We start from the raw sequence: 16,241 nt of genomic DNA, 5'->3' as shown, positions 1-16,241 counted from the left end.
AAGAGATGGAGCTCATGAAGATTCTTTCCACAGTTATGTTGCCAAGTGAGTGGCTTTAGCCTTTTGAATGAATCTGAAACATTTGAGGCTTTCAGACTGCATTAAATTCCAGGAGCTAGAGTCAAGGTCTGACTGCTGTGAGAACTGTACCCAGCCACGAGTCCCGTAGGAACAAACTCAGCCTTCTGCTCAGTTACAAATGGAAATGTCACTTGAGGTGTTTCTGTCAACCAGCTTTTGGTTGTATGGAGGAACACCTAAAGAGGCAACACAGCTTGGAAGAGGTGGACTAGATGACAGCAGACCCACTAGTCAAGTGGAATTTCTTCTCTGTAGTGGGAAAGATCTCTTTTGTATTGAGACCTTTCTAATAGATGTGGCTAAACAGAGTGAATTCCTTTTCTGGGCTAGCAGACTTGGCAAAAATAAAATACAACGTGCACTTTGTACAAGTACTCTAGAAGAGGAATAAGCTGTAGCAGAAAAGAAAAAATATATTCTGCTGTTCTATCCTTGCTCTTCCTTACTATTTAATCAGAATGCTTTTTTTTTTTTTTTTGAATCTTTGATGGTTTAACGTTCTACGCAAACTCATCACATGACAGTTCCTAATTGGTTTTTGCTGGGATTTTTACCAGCAGTCTATGATGAAAGCCCATTTTTAAAGTATATAGATGTGCTCATCATGTCAGATTATTCCTTTTTAAAATGTTTTACACAGTTCCCTTCCAATGATTCCTTCTCATAGTGCCCAAAACATGGAAACACACAAACTACCACAATTGATTTACACTTCCTTTCCCAAAATCATGATAGGCTTCCTCATCTCCTCTTCAAACTGACTCTGTTATTGTTGTTTAAAGCATACTGTATGTAGAGGCAGAACTGAATTCCCTTGAAACTGATATTCCCCTCACCCCCACTCCTCTGTAAACAGTCAATGCAGGGGAACTGCTCTGAATGACACAAGATACTCCCTGAACAGCTGACTAAAAATCAAGTTGAACACAACCCAAGCCTTTCAAAGATTTGAAATAGTTCCACCAAATTTTTATCTTCCATGTTTCATCATTTCCTGTTCCAGCCTCTGTCAAAATAAGCAAGTATCAAAGGCTGCAAATACCAAAAATGTAGCTCCAGATCTTATTCTTATGAGATTTTAACTTCAGAGTTAGGCTATGTTTGGATAGACATCAAGTAATTACCAAAATGCTTTACTGCCCTTGGATTAAAATGTGATTTACATGTGGTGATCAGAGAACCCACAGTGATTTTTGTGGAGATGAGAGGAAAAGGTCGTGTGGTGAGATAACTGTGTAGCTACAGCTACAGTCTCAAAATATTTGGCATCAGTCTCAAAATATTTGATGTTATCAGCATTTTTGTAATATCGTTCTGTTATATCTTGTCAATATGTACTATGCAACTCACACCTGTTAGTAAAATGTTGTATATAATGCTGTTTTGCTCTGCCCCACCAAGAGCCAATATGGCATGAAAAGTTACCCATTTTTCCTTCTCAGAACAAAACAAATGGCATGGGATGAAAATAAAACTCACCTGAATTAAATGGCTTTTGCAGCTAACGAAGACAGATGCGCTCTACTGCTTTCATCAGTATTGCACAAACGAACAAAAAGCCCTTGCTTTTATCTTTTTGACTAATGCCACACAAGTCAGTTTAAGAGGTTCATTCACATACATTACCAGAAAGAAGATAAGATGGCTCTGTGTACTTAAAGATCATGTGCAGGGTGGCAAAACTGTTCTAGTGTACAGACATGCAATCTTCTAAAGTGCAATTACAGTTGGCATTTAACCTGCAGTGCTTAAACTATGTTTAATGTACAGAGCTGGACGGAACTTATTTAATCAAACATATTCTGTTAAACAGATGTGCTGCTGAGTACAGAAATTACTTGTATAATTAAATCCTATAATGGAATTGTATTTTTCTTCTCTGAATCATTTAAAATCTATTCTTAGGCAGACTTCCATTGTGATCAAGCTGCAAATCTGCCTTATTAAAATTATTTCAAATGAATAAGCACATTTGATATTTTATGTGGTCCTAACTACTTCAGCCTCTATGCTTTTAATACCCTCATACACTAAATTTGTAGTATCTCTACAGTTTAACTGAAGCATTTTTTAAACAAGTGACAGAAAATAGAGAAAAAAACAAAATAATAACTTATTTTCATCTGTCTGCATCTCCAAACAATTTTAAGATTTTTCAGTTCAATATTGTGGAAACAATAAAGTCACTACTGTCAAACAAATCAGCTTGACAAAAAAATTATGCCATATCCATGCTAACATATACATGTTCTTGTCACTTGCTGTATTGTCATGTCATATCACAGAATCAAATATGCAAACACAGTATTTAGTTTACCGAACAGGCTTCTGACCTCTTACTCTCCCTTAATGCTTTGTCTCCTTTCTTCCAAGTGATAGTTGGCTTTGGAGAGGCTTGTGGCTTGCACTCAATGACAACTTCTTGGCCCTTGGTAATAATTATTGTTTTCCTCATCTGATTTAGTGGGAAAGTGGGAGCTGAAGCTGTTAAAAAGAAATGCGTTAACTCTACAGAGAACAATCACAACAACCTGTTTCATTACATTCTAATAGAAGATTAGAATAATAGATTCGGTTTTGGGGATAGAATCTCCATTTTTGGCTTGGAAATTATTACACCACAGATTAGATGGAATTTAACAAAATATTTGAAATCAGCAGCCAAGACTAGATGGCAGGTCTATAACTTAATCCACTTATGAAGTAGTGAGATGTCCTTCACATCAGCGTACTTAAATAAGATTGCTTGTGAAATCCAACAGCTTTAGAAATTAAATACTACAGTTAATTTAGCTGCGCCTTTTCCAAAATTTTTGGAATTCATAGATAACTTGTTAGAAGTAACTAGTTAAAAATGAAAAGAAGTTTAAATTCCACAGCTATCCAAAATGCACTCTCTAGAGTTAATTCTCACAAAAAGTATTACTGTTAGAGAAATTTTATTGCTTTCCCTTTTTATAGTCGTCTGAACACTGGGAATTGAAAAGTAAGAACTTCTTAATAGAAGATATTTAACCATGTCTTGTTCTTAGTATTTCACTTTTCAAGAAGTCCCATTGATTACAATACATCAGCTAAGGTAATAAATGTATCACAAAGTGACACTAATTACTGTAATTTCACACCAAGAAGGGGTAGTTGTTCTCAAGTAATCTCATTTGTTTGTGTTTTTCTTAAACTAGTTTTGCAAAACCAAAGCCCCCGCTGCAACTATCTCAGCTACACATATAGGAACATATTACACTCCTTTGCCTCAAATATGTAGGAATTTCCTACCATTATTTTGGGTAATTTTCATACCAGAGCTATTTATATGGACATTTTATTCTGTTCTTTTCCCTTTAATAATCCAGAAAATTAAACACAACTGTTTTTTTAATGCAACATTATGGTTAAAATTTAACAGGGGTACAATTTCACAACTGACAAAATGAAAGGCTGATTTTACTGCAGCAACATATAATGGCCATTTCCGATATTAGAGAACATCAAAGAAAGTGTACAACTACCTGATATAATAGGTATACCTATTTTATAATACATATGAAAAACAAAGCAAGAGAACATTGTAACCAACAGGGATCTCTTTGCTGCCTGAATCACAAATGACAAAGGAAAGTGATGGAAAGACTGCAACCACTGACTGTGGGTTTTAATTTATGGCTAGACAGAAATATGTTGAAGAGTTATCAGTGAAATTCTAATGTTGGCCAGCTAGGAAATAATGGAAATGTACTTAGGTTATTCTTCAGAAGAACCGAATCTTAGCTCAAATGTCGTATATTATTTCAGTAACTTCACCTTTATTATTCATTTGACTGGGAGTTTACAAGAATGATTCCCAGGTGCAGGTTTTGAAATTTGCAAGGTTTGAGCAGTGCAGAGACCTCCAATTACTGATATGGCCATTGAATTACTCTGACAGACACCTGTCTTCCAGCTATTCCATACTCTAATAAAGATCATGAGACTCTTACAAGTCTGTCTCACTTAACCCCATGGAAGTCCTCTTATCACTATCGTCCCATTGTGTGTTACCACAGTTTGCTTTAAGGAAAACTAGAGTGTTGGAAAGACACACTTCAAATTTTTGTTCATTAACTCCCCACTTCAACTTTTGAATAATGAATTTTTTATTATATTTCTGGGTAATATTATGTAGAGTATTTGCTTTACTATGGGATTATATTAGCTCAAGTATGTAATTGCCACTATTCAATCAGTTCTGGTGACTTCATAGGAAATTTTTACACTTTTAAAACATGCTTAATTACCTTTGAATAATGGCCTTGGTAGATATAATAATTTAATTTTAACAGAGACTAAAATATATTTACTTTCTCTAAGTTTCTTTTCCTGCACTTATTTTTAAAGGAGTAAAAAATATTTTTCCGTGTATTTGAACTGAAATAGCCTTATATGAGAAATAGTCACAAAATGTAACTGAGTCAGTAATTTATGAAAGAAAATTTTCAATTAACAGAAGGACCTGTGCTCTCTCGGACAACAAAGGACACACTCACACATAAATAACAAGAAGAAAAAGGGACCCGCTTTTATCTGCTCTGCTAAGTTTGGACTGGCAGAAGCTGTTCCTTATCATAACAGACCAAGAACAAATGTAATTATCAAAGGGAAAAAAAGGAACAGTCTGTTCTTTTTCGATAATACTCACCTAAAATCTTCAGCTCAGCACTGGCATAAATGGTGCCATACTTATTTTCTGCTAAGCACTGATACATTCCAGCATCTGAGAGATTCACACTGTGGATCATCAGAACACCATTAACCATCTCAATCCTGCTCTGTAATGGAATAAAAAAAAAAAATTCTATAAAAGCAAACAGGCACTGGAAATTTGCTGTGCTATTAGCTTAAGGCAAAGGAACAAAAGACATTATTAAGCTAAAATAAAAGTGAGCAACAAATTTCCTTGGGTTTACTTTTTTCTTGTTATAAAAGGAATGACAAGAATAAAGCAGATGGGGAGGGCAGAAGAAACTCCAAAAATATTTAAAGGTAAATATTTTTCAGTGCAAGTTCACTATCTCCAAGGCTTACTTTTGTCTGTTTGCTTGTTTGTCTGCTATTACCCTTACATGATTTTTAAAAGCAGTTCATCCTGGGAACTTTAATGAGTCAAGAAGCCAGCTGTGGATATAACTTATCTGATGATCCTCACATCTCTAGCAAATGTTTGGTTTCAGTCATGGTCCTATTTTCATAAAAGTAGATATAAAAGATTGCTTGCATGAGTAAGAGTGAAAGGGTCTAATTGCTTTCATCGTTAGTGCAACTTCTTATTTGAAAGGTCCACTAGTAGAAAATAATTACCACAGCTGGAAAAGAAAGGGCATTAATAGCTGTTTATGGAAACGTATACTTCTTGGAGCTGTATAATGAATAATTTGAACTGCTATAAAACATCCCTAAGTTTCATCACTACAGTTGTTGTAGGTTTAATTAAAAATTGATAAAGAACAGAGTATTTGGGAATGCAGAGGAAACTGTGATAAAAGCTCTCTCTGTTGTAAGCCCCTAGTTTAAACTGAAATTTAATTTGAAATTTCAGAGCCTGATGCAACTAATGGTTTGGAAAATCAGAAAACCAAAAAGATATTTAAATTGCTTCAATTTCAGGACTAATAGCTCCATCTAAAAAGGCAGAAATGGATAAAGTAAAGGCATATAACCTTATTTTCAATGCCTCACAGCTTCAAAAGTGAACTGTGTTTACGTTTCCTTTCTCATTGTTTGCATAATTGGATGATGTTCACAGATAGAAGCGACATTCACTGAAAAGAAAGACATTACATCTTTTATATTCATAAATCCATTCTGTGAATTCACTTACAAATGGAGACATTTTCTCCCAGAATTGAACAGCTTTATTTTAATCTGGAAAAATGCATGAAATAAATTTACAAAACTTTTCTTTACTCTAAATAATTTGAGACCATAAAAATGGAAAGGTGCTAAGCAAAACATGATGTGGGCTGACGTGTTGATGATTCAGTGAGAGAAACAGAACAAAATGAAATAAAAGGCAGGCCATGCCATGAGTGGTCTTTTAAAAGGAAGAGAATTTTATCTAGGTCTAATTCTGAAATATATCAGGTGAATGTAGTTAAGGACTTTACGTTCTAGGATTCTTACATGGAGCATTTTAATGGTCTTGATGATGAGTTCCGTTACTTGCAGAGAATTAATGGAGTTAATCAGAAAACTGATGAAAATATAATAGCCTCTTACATTAGCCTGCTAGTGTTTTGAAGGGTATGATTATGTACAAATAAAATATGGTAAAGAGCATAACATAACATAACATTGGGGAAATATGAAGGAATCTGATCCAGCAAATACAGCACTTCTCTGAGTGGTTACTATCTTTTTATACAGAAAAAAAAAAGTTACAAATAACATAATACCACTATGTAAAAGAAAAAAAAAATTAAACATACTGAAGGTTTTTTACATGTACATTATACTACAATGGCAGATGCTGTTGCAGACACAGCTCAGAAGGTCCCATCTGCCAAATATTTCTGAACTATAGAGAATTACTGATGAATGCAATTTTACATTGCTTGAGATGGTTCAGAGGGAACATACATAGAAAACCTGTCTGTACACTAACACTTAAGAAACTAACACAGAAAACAGTAATTTCTGAAGTACTTTTCAGTACTTTCTTTAACTGACTTTATCTGAATGAAAGGAGAAACATGCAACATACTGGTGACTCCTCATCTAATGTACCTGTGGCCAGAGAGGAACTCCATTTTTCAGCCAATGATATGTGGGCCTTGGCTTTCCAGTGGCTTTACATTCCCATCGGAGCTGATCTCCGCTGTCTAATTGAGTATCATTAAGTTTCTCCACCCAATGTGGGTAGGCTGCAAGAAAAAAATACCATGCTATGTACAAAGCGTATAAACTGGTAAGTCTCTATATGCAAAGACCTAATCAAATAAAGAGCTTAAATTATGGCCTTTACAAAGCTTAACTTACTCTCAGGAAGAAGTGCCTTTAAACAAACAACAAAAACCAAAAGAGAAAGTAATACAATTAAGAAAACTCCATAACTTTAAAGGAAATGCTGTCATGGTACCAGGCAGTGAGTAGTATCATGACCAGGAATAGAAATCTGCCTGATTTAATAAAGTCCAATGAATTAAATTACAGTACTATATATTAATGCATTCATTATTACTGAATTTAAGAACATTTGCTTGGTAGTCTCACAATAGAATATTTAGTAACTTTATAAGACCTAAGCTATTTAAATTTTGGTAAGGAGGTCAATCATCAGAGACTCTGGTTCATGTAGCTTTCTCAGTCTACTAGGAAACCATGATTTATTCAGCTAGGAATGACTGGGCATTTGGTAAGGTATTTGAACATATTTTTGTTAAAGTGTCTTGGGTTTAATTCATATTTCAAGGGAGAAAATGCTTTTAATGCTTTTAAGCACAGAACCCATGAGATTTCCAGCATTCATCAGGAACATAAATTACACAGTAAGTCAATGCTAAAACAGTCTTTTTTTAAGGTAGACAGTTGTTCAGTGTATATGTGATCATTCGTACTTACATTTCATGTAATAATCTGTTAAAAAGCAGGGAATAGTTTTTGCAGAGAAGCAGATCTTTAATGCAGTCAATCAGATAGCTATATGTAGGATCTTATAATTTGGAAAACTTTGTATGACTTGGTGAGGAACTGAGCATTCATATGCAGAAATAAAAATGTATGTTTAAAAGCCAGCTTTTGGGTTTTCATATGTAGCCATATCAATTTGTGTAGCAAAGAGGATGATAGATGAAATTAATTAACCTAATGATATTAAATGGTTTTGTTTTGTTTTGTTTTTTTAATAGCAGAGAATAAGTAGCTAAAATGCCTTTATTGCTAAAGGAAAGTAAAATTCTTCTGCTTGGTATGAATAGAAGTCCGGATCTGTCACAACAGAGTCTCTGCTTCAAACATCGGATAATAGATAACGTACTTAAACATGGGGAACCGAGTTTAAAAATAAATCTTTGAATCTAGCTGGCATTTGACAGGTCACTAATCAAAGACATGAGAAGATATGAAAAGGCATGACAGGTGACTAACTGCTCCTAGCTTACATCTTGTGCATGGATGATAAAGAAAGTGAACGAGGTGTCTATCATTCCTAAGCAGAGAATAGTCTGCTTCAGAGTCCCTGACCAGATAGTTGGCAGAAGCTGGAAACATATCAGGAAAAGAATCACTCTTTTCCCTTTTAGTAGAGGAAAATAGAGATAAGATTGACCCAACCGTACTCCCAAACCCAAGACCAAAAACCTCTGCTCTTCTTATTACAGTCAAGGCAATGCATGACATGCTCCATATGTGCTCCTCTGTGTTGAATCATTTTGATTCTTAAGTTATATCAAAGGGTCCCATTAAATCCTCAGAAGCAGTTTGCGGGAGTCCCTGCTCACTTGTTTTCTACTAGTTGTCCTAAAAATATAATTTGATAGCGTTGTACAGTTGATGCTGTTGTTTTCTTTTTGAGTGTTTTGGTATGCGCAAAGGAAGCATGCTGAGAAGCAGTTGTTCCCTTTGAAAATGAGTACGCTAATATGATTTTGGAAGATGTGACAGTTAAAAGTGTAAATAAAAATTCATAAAAGTTAGCCAGTGGTGCCATAAAATCATGCAGTTTCAAAGAAGCACTAAACTGTTCCTATTTGTATTTCATTCTTTTTATTATTTTGCTTTTCTGAGAATTGTACTATATGACCCAAAGCACATCTAGTCTCATTTTTCTACGTTGAATTTGATCTTATCATGAACCAGAGCATTCAGAATTAGAGTGTGCACCTGTTTACACTGAAATAAAACTGTCTCCCCAAGCCTAGCTGCAGAGGTGTCTCAGTACGCAAGTGCCATTCCCTACCTTCTCTCTGTGGCTGTCTTGATAGCATAGTCATGGCACAGGTTTTCCTCTGTAACCACAAACTTGCAAATCACAGTGGTATGATCAATTGGTATTACAACCTTTTTTCATTAGTTGGGGTATTTCTACCCTAAATTTTCTCCTCATAGCCTAAATGGCCTTTGTAGTCATAATTTTCAAGCTGTTGAACTTGCCATCGGCCAAGGCAATGACTCAGGTTCCCACCCCTTTGAGAACAAGATATCAAAGCAATAGGTAGATGTAACAGGAATAGAGCTAAATGCATGCTTGAGAGAAATATTTACATCACTTTTTCGCTTCCTTTCCTCTCTGTGTGTACTCCTTACTTTGCCACAGAGAGTTCCCTCTCAGATCATTAGCAAGGGTCACTCTCTGTAATATCATAACACTTGTTCTTAAACCCTGTCAATAATTTAAAAAATGAAACGTTTAACTGGATGTACAACCTTTGACTCAATGTATTATTTTCTTTTTTTTAACAAAAATATGTTAACATCATCCTGATGTACATGCGGGCAAAGAAAACTTCATTCCATAATTGCACTTAATTTTAATTAGAAAATATAAATTCTAAGAAGCATTTAAACAGATTTCAAAAGTAACAGGTTCTTTTTTCTTTTTATAAATGCAACATTCATCTTGGGGGAAAATGGGTGTTTGCCTGGTCTTTATCTGTCCAGTGAAGAGTTTTGGGGTGAATGTGAGAATAGAAGGATGTGTTTTATTATTCAGTAGTCTTTGTGGATATCATGCCATAGATTTATACGGTGCTCCGGAGATTTTAAAATCACTCTCCAATCCCTGATTTATTTTATGCTGCATTTCTGCACCTGTTCATTCAAGGATGTTAAAATGCAAGCTTACAGGACAGTTTTTATACTCTCTGTGCAAAATGAAATTCAGATGCAGAAAACTCAGCCTACTTTCTCAAATTATTAAGCAACTTCTTGACTGAAAGGAAATTAAGGACAAAATTTTGCATAGACAAATGACTTTGGATAGTGTCCTAAAATGTGAATGAGAACAGAGTTTGGGGTGAATAAAATTCATTTTCTGGACACGAGACTTCCCCCAATTGGGAAGTATACAGTAGGAGAAGAATAGGTAGCTATCACAGTGAGAAAATAAGATAGCAAATTTCAACTGAAGCTGCAATTCTAGCCACAAAAATCTCTTCCTGTCTAGCCAGTTTTACTACATGTATCTGGGGCTAACGTGTAGTGGCAACAGTGGATTTTCTTCCATTCAGTTTTTATAAGGAAGTTATTAAAATGTTTTTTTTTTAAATCAGGATGGTCCGTTACACTGCATTACAAAAAGTTCCTGCCCTCAGCTGCTGGTTCCACTCCGGTGTTATGGCAAACCTACCCTCCTGCTGTGGCAGCAGTGCTGCTCATGGGGCACTGCTGTGAGCGGGATCAGGGAACTGATCCAGCTGAAAGAAAAATGGCCCAAAAAGTGTTTTTGTGGTCTGGTTCACACCACCACCCTCTGCTGAACTGACACTAGTGAGTAGGTAACACAGAAGCAAACCTAAGAGGTTCAGAATAAGAGAGGAGCCGGAATTACAAAAGACAGCGCTTACCATCAGGAAGATATTGCTAGTCAGCATTTGTGGAAGAACTGTGATTACAAAAGGTTAGTGGCCAATTTCTCCACCCAAATTTTAATTTTGTGCTGTATTCCCTTAATGAATTTGAGCTTGAATAAAATTTCATGGAAACTTATAGGATGAGCAGATCACTTGGCAAAAAATCACACCTCTCAAAATAGGTTGCAGTGCATATAAGGATGTCTTACATTATCAAAATTTTATTTTTAATGCCTTTGTCACGTCTACAGCTGAATTTCCACTAAGTGCTGAGACTACAACAATCTGAAATTGTCAGCATCCAAAATACCACTTTCTGAACAACATCCAAAGCATCAGCTGCATCAGACAGTCATTGGATTGCAGTACCAGGCAAAAAATGAAAAATCACTAGTTTGTGATTAAATGTGACCAGACAGGCAGACTGGGCATCCTGGGCTTTCTCCGAAGTACTCTGTGGTGACCCAGATCAGATGCAACTGATGGAATGAAGAATATTCAAACAGACAGCGAGTGAGTTCCTACAGAGATATGCAAATTGTGAGACTGCTGTATGACACAGCTGGTCCTACAGCCTGCTCTGATATTTTACAGGAAACCCCTGGTAAGGAATGGTGGCCTACATCTGAATTTCTGAGCCAAAATATTTGTTTTCTCCTGGAGGAATAAGATGTCACTGAAAAGACAATGAGCTTAAAGGTAAATAATTCATGTTGCCTGTTATGAATAAGAGGTACAGCAGGAAATGTTGTTTCAAGTGATGCCCCCAAATCCTGCCATATCAGCTGTCAGTGAAGGAAGCTGAGAATTTTGTAAAGTAACATTTGGCTGTACTTTGCGCTGTTAAAAACCTTCTTACCCAAACCCTCTTATACGCCTGGGAAGGGTTGACAAGGTTTGTAGGCCAATGAGACACTAATGCTGTCTTCAGGAGCACAGAAGTCTGCGAAAGACTCACTGGGGAGTACTTCATCTTGAGGTCAAGAAAAGGCACTTGTAGGGGGCTAGAAACAGTTGGTGCTTCTTGTTCTGCTGTACTGGAGGTCACTGCTGGTCTCCTCCATCTGGAAGCCCTCTGTTACCTGCTCTGACCTTGCTCCCTGCTAATGCAGATAGGTGAAACTCTGACTCAGATCTGGTTTTGACTTATTTGTAAGGTCTAACGTATAATAATAGACTTAAAAGAAACTTAATAATATACCAGTCTCACTTATCTGTTAATCAGAAAAATGAGACAATCTGAAGTGGACCCCCTTTCTACAATGTTAAAGAAGTTGTTCTAATATTATTGCAAAAAATGCCAATTAGCACAAATAGTGCACTATCCATAAAGGCAGTGATTGTAAAAAATATAATTTTGACAATGGTGGAGAACTAAAAATTCATATTTCTATCTTCACAGAGTAGAACAAAATGTTTTCTATAGACTCCTAGATTTGAGTACCATCTTTGTTTCTGTTCAAAACAAAAATGTGTCCAGGCTAATGAGAGAGGCAAAATTGTGTAGAACACTAGATCGTGTTTGCTGTGGTTTTATGCTACAGGTCTGCAGGGTACTCTTGAGGAAATTTCATTTTCCAGCATCTTAGTTTCTCTCTTGAAAAACATCTTTTATATTCCTTTAACTCTGAAAGAGGGAGGGAGAGATAATTGTAACTCCTTTATAAGGTGATGTGGTATCTTGTAGTTTCACAGCTCTAGAAACAGCCAGTAAGTGCATGAGCTGGGGTACACCTTATAACTCAAATTAATTTCACACATTTTAAGAAATGTTGTCGAAAAAGACCAGGCATGCTGCTAAACGCCCCTGGCCCGAAGTCCCTAGCAGGAGCTGCTATATTTTCATGGAAGTAATTGACAGTAAGAATTTGTAATACCAGAGAAGTATCGCTGGGATATTGGCATAGTAGGAGACATCAAGTAGTTCCTGGGCTTTGACTGCTGTTTTCAGTAAAAGCCTTATAAAACCTTTGCTGCAAGTGCAGTATGGATGGCATGTCCAAAATTAAAGGTGCAAACTACCACCTTTGCCATCACATATTTTTTCCAGCATATACAAAAAAAAATGAAGACAAAAACCTGCCCTTGGCTTTAGGTGTATAAGAATGAAAAGCAAGGAGAGAAGCATCATCCAGAGATATGCTGATACTCACTAAAAACAACGGAGCTAAGATAAAGACATTGGAAAGCTGGAGGAGACAGGAAAATTGATTATGGACCTGGAAATATTGACACATGTGGAAAATAAACTAAATATATGATGCCAGTCTACGGTTATTTGATGAAAGTGTGTAACAAAGACAGAGAATTGTGTAGAGTTAGTAATGGGGACAAAGCACTGGGAGCCATGGCTGAAATCAAGAGAAGAAAAATAAAATTGATTAACAGGAGAGACTGCTTCTTAAAGGCATCTATTAGCCTGAGGACCTGTCTAAGCTGCAGTAGTTGGAATTCCACTGACTGCGATATTTGCAGACTGAAAATGATTCAGAGTCTGAAAGATTTGTTGCATGATGTCCTGCAGTAGACCTTTCCTGTTAAGTATTTAAGTTTGTAGGATTCATGGAATGATAGCAAGTGATGTAGCTTTAATTGATAAGAAGTAGGTGGGACTTAAGCATACATTCAATATAAGGAAGACTTTGACTTGTAAATATTCAGGGCATGTCTTATATAAGCTTTTGTTTCTAGCCTTCATGATGCAGCAACAATATTATATAAAATTCATGATTTTTACTAAATATTTTTAATTTCCTGTTGTGTTTTTTCTTTTCAATGGGATGCATGATTCAATTTTTTTTATGCTCAATCAAAAAGCTTTTAGAAAGACCAATCCTTGAGAGAAAATGTTCAGCACTTTCTGAAAATCAGAACCTTCAGAAATTGTGCATACCTAGATTGAGATTTTTTTACAAAAACAGAAGCACTTCTCCAGCTCTGATTCCTGTACAATGAATTTGACGAAACTCAGCACCCAAGCACGGCAAGGGTGAAACATTAATAAAACTGTGATAAAAATCCTAAAATATTTCTAATATTGTTTTCTGACAGATACATCATGCTTGCGTTGCATGTCATATATCATATTGTTATATATCATATCAGGAGAAAAAAAAAAGACTTAAAATTATAGCGATACCCTTTTAAAAAACCCCCAAACCCCCATAAACATCAAATATGAAATTGTATTTAAGCCAGTTCGTTGAGGGAGTCAACTTTATTTCTATTTCAGACTTTAATGCATTACTAAGGAATAAAAATATACAGCTTAATTCAATACTAATTGTATTTCAGGAGAAAGATATTTCATTTCTACTGGACCTTAGCATCCTTCATATGTGGTTAAAGCCTTAAGTGCGGACAAAGCATTGCTGGATAATACTGTGTGCAATTACACTTACTGTACACTTGTAGTTGTCCTCTGAAGACGTTTCTTCCACGAGAGTTTTCAGCCTTACATTCATACATCCCTGCATCCTCCAGCTGCACATTAGGTATTTCAAGCACAGCTTGGGATTTTCTCAGGCGGGCTTTACTTGGATTATGACCATTAACTTTCCTCCAAGAGATTGTTGGAACAGGGCTGAAATATTTAATAAAATTACTGTTAGCACTCTTCCACTATTGAGAATATAGATTCTGTTATCTGGTAGTTTAAACACTTAATAATCTAAGTAGCAATAAAATATAACCACAATTAAGGTTCATATAATGCTTGATATACCTCACTTTCTGTAGGGAATCCTTAATAAACGGTTTGTTACATGGAATGTGTCTCTTTCACCCACAAGGGAGGCCAAGTTTTTATTGAGATCAAGTAAATCACTTGAAATACTCTCTCTAGAGCTTCTTTAGCACTCTATGCTTTACTCCTGAACACTTTCACTCAATAGGTAAAAGAAAATCATGACTTCAAAACCTGGATGAATTTAGCAAATTCCAACACATCCCATTTTTCCTGCAATGAAACTGCCGTTCAGGAGATCAGTAAGTGATATGTCCATCTAGGAAGGGGATTTCAGTACCACTGTATCTTGAATAAATTAAGTTGACCAAAGTTTTGGAGACCTTTTCTGTTGCAATATTCTTTAAGTTACAAAACTGGTTGTGCAAGAAATATTTATTAATGGCACTACCGCTTCTGACTCACAGCATTATATGCCTGCTCACAGGAGTGGAAGGGCTTTTCACTGTAGCTTGCTATTCCACACAGGCCTGTGTGGAAACTGTGTCATTTACATTCATAGTGAGGAAAGAAATAGATTAGATAGTGTTTGGACTCATTCAATTTTCTTTTTAGCCCAAACACACATCAGTCGTTGTGCACCCACTGGGCTTTTTGGTACAGACATACATTTGTCTAAATATGGCAGTTGATGCTTAGGGGGGAAGAAAAGAAAAAAGAAAAAAAGAACTGTAGTTATAAAATGTTTGATTGTGAGCTGAAAACTAAACTGCTTCAGGTATTCGAAAAGAATCTTGGAGGACATCATAAAAGAAAATGTAACAGTTACATGCTGATACTTTTTCAAAAAATATTTTGTATTGATTTGAATTGCTTTCAAGTCTGAACTTGGATATAAACACAGTTGGATCTTGTGCTAGTTTAGATGGGGAAAAGTACTTCATAGCACAGATTCAAATTCAAAGCTTCTATTAACTTCTGCCATCATTTGCTAACTTCCAATTCTGTAACTATATGAAGTTTTATTAAAAGAACACCTTTCCCTCAGTATTTCAGGGTGTCCAATTTGAGACACAACAAATACAGACATGGCAACCAACCATGAGTAAAGCTCTAGCTATTCTTCAGCCAGTTAAAATCAGGCTGTGAGTTACTGCAGTTGTACTCAAACTTCCAGACAAGATGCTCCAAATTCTAGTACTTTATAGAAATTCAGAAAATTCCCAGACTTGTAGTTGGAGGTCAGAAGGTTTCTCTAATCTTATCTCCTGAATGTCACAAATCACTGAATTTCACTGAGCCTATTAACATAATTACCTTCACAAAGTTTGTTTCTTGGCTAACATATAGTCCCATATGGAATGGTATCCACTATTTGTTTGAATATATGAGAAAGAGGCAATCATTGTTTCCCTTATCAGTTTGCTGCACTGATTACTTAACCTGACAAAAGATACTTTATTTTGAGCGTGTGTGGATTCATCTCTGAGGCATAGTCCCTACAATACCTTTCTATTCTTTATCACTATCCCCCACAGAAGAAATACATGTATGGAAATCAGATCACTTTTTTTTTTCCTTACTAAAAAAACCAGACTGATCTCTTTTTCTTCAGTGCTCCAATCATGTATATCTTTTTTTTTTTATAGATGGTTGTGGATCATATGATGGGTGTGGATCATAAGAACTCTTTTTTTTCCCCTACTGTATCACCATAGAAGCTTGATACCTTGCTCATTATTAATATTAAATTACTTTCTTGCTGGCTGATTTCAAATTTTGGTGTTCTGTAGGTTTGGTTTGAGGACTCTTCTGTGCGGCTTGTTCGGGTCTAATTGATAAAGTTTGCTTCCTATTAGAAGTTATTTTACATACTTGTCAATTAGAAGATTAAAAGTACTTCCCATTCTTATCTGACACAAGTACTTCAACGT

The 16,241-nt window shown here is 35.8% G+C and overlaps 1 protein-coding gene across 1 annotated transcript in view; it reads right to left on the bottom strand.

Moving 5' to 3' along the window:
* Nucleotides 1-2,398: 2,398 nt before the first annotated feature.
* Nucleotides 2,399-16,241, bottom strand: part of LOC104071589 (contactin-5-like) — a gene marked incomplete at its 3' end in the record, with an annotated part of 29,442 nt that continues 15,599 nt past the window's right edge. Inside the window, exons 3-6 of the mRNA XM_009572119.1 lie at nucleotides 14,024-14,205; nucleotides 6,841-6,977; nucleotides 4,757-4,886; nucleotides 2,399-2,565 (exon numbers count right to left, since the gene is read on the bottom strand). Of these exons, the coding sequence (XP_009570414.1) occupies nucleotides 2,399-2,565; nucleotides 4,757-4,886; nucleotides 6,841-6,977; nucleotides 14,024-14,205 (616 nt within the window). The remainder of the gene's footprint in view (nucleotides 2,566-4,756; nucleotides 4,887-6,840; nucleotides 6,978-14,023; nucleotides 14,206-16,241) is intronic.

The sequence above is a fragment of the Fulmarus glacialis genome, unplaced genomic scaffold, assembly GCF_000690835.1.
Source record: "Fulmarus glacialis isolate BGI_N327 unplaced genomic scaffold, ASM69083v1 scaffold37470, whole genome shotgun sequence".
Classification (NCBI taxonomy): domain Eukaryota; kingdom Metazoa; phylum Chordata; class Aves; order Procellariiformes; family Procellariidae; genus Fulmarus; species Fulmarus glacialis.
Note: the sequence above shows the minus strand (reverse complement) of the source record. Positions and strands in the feature narration are given on the sequence as shown.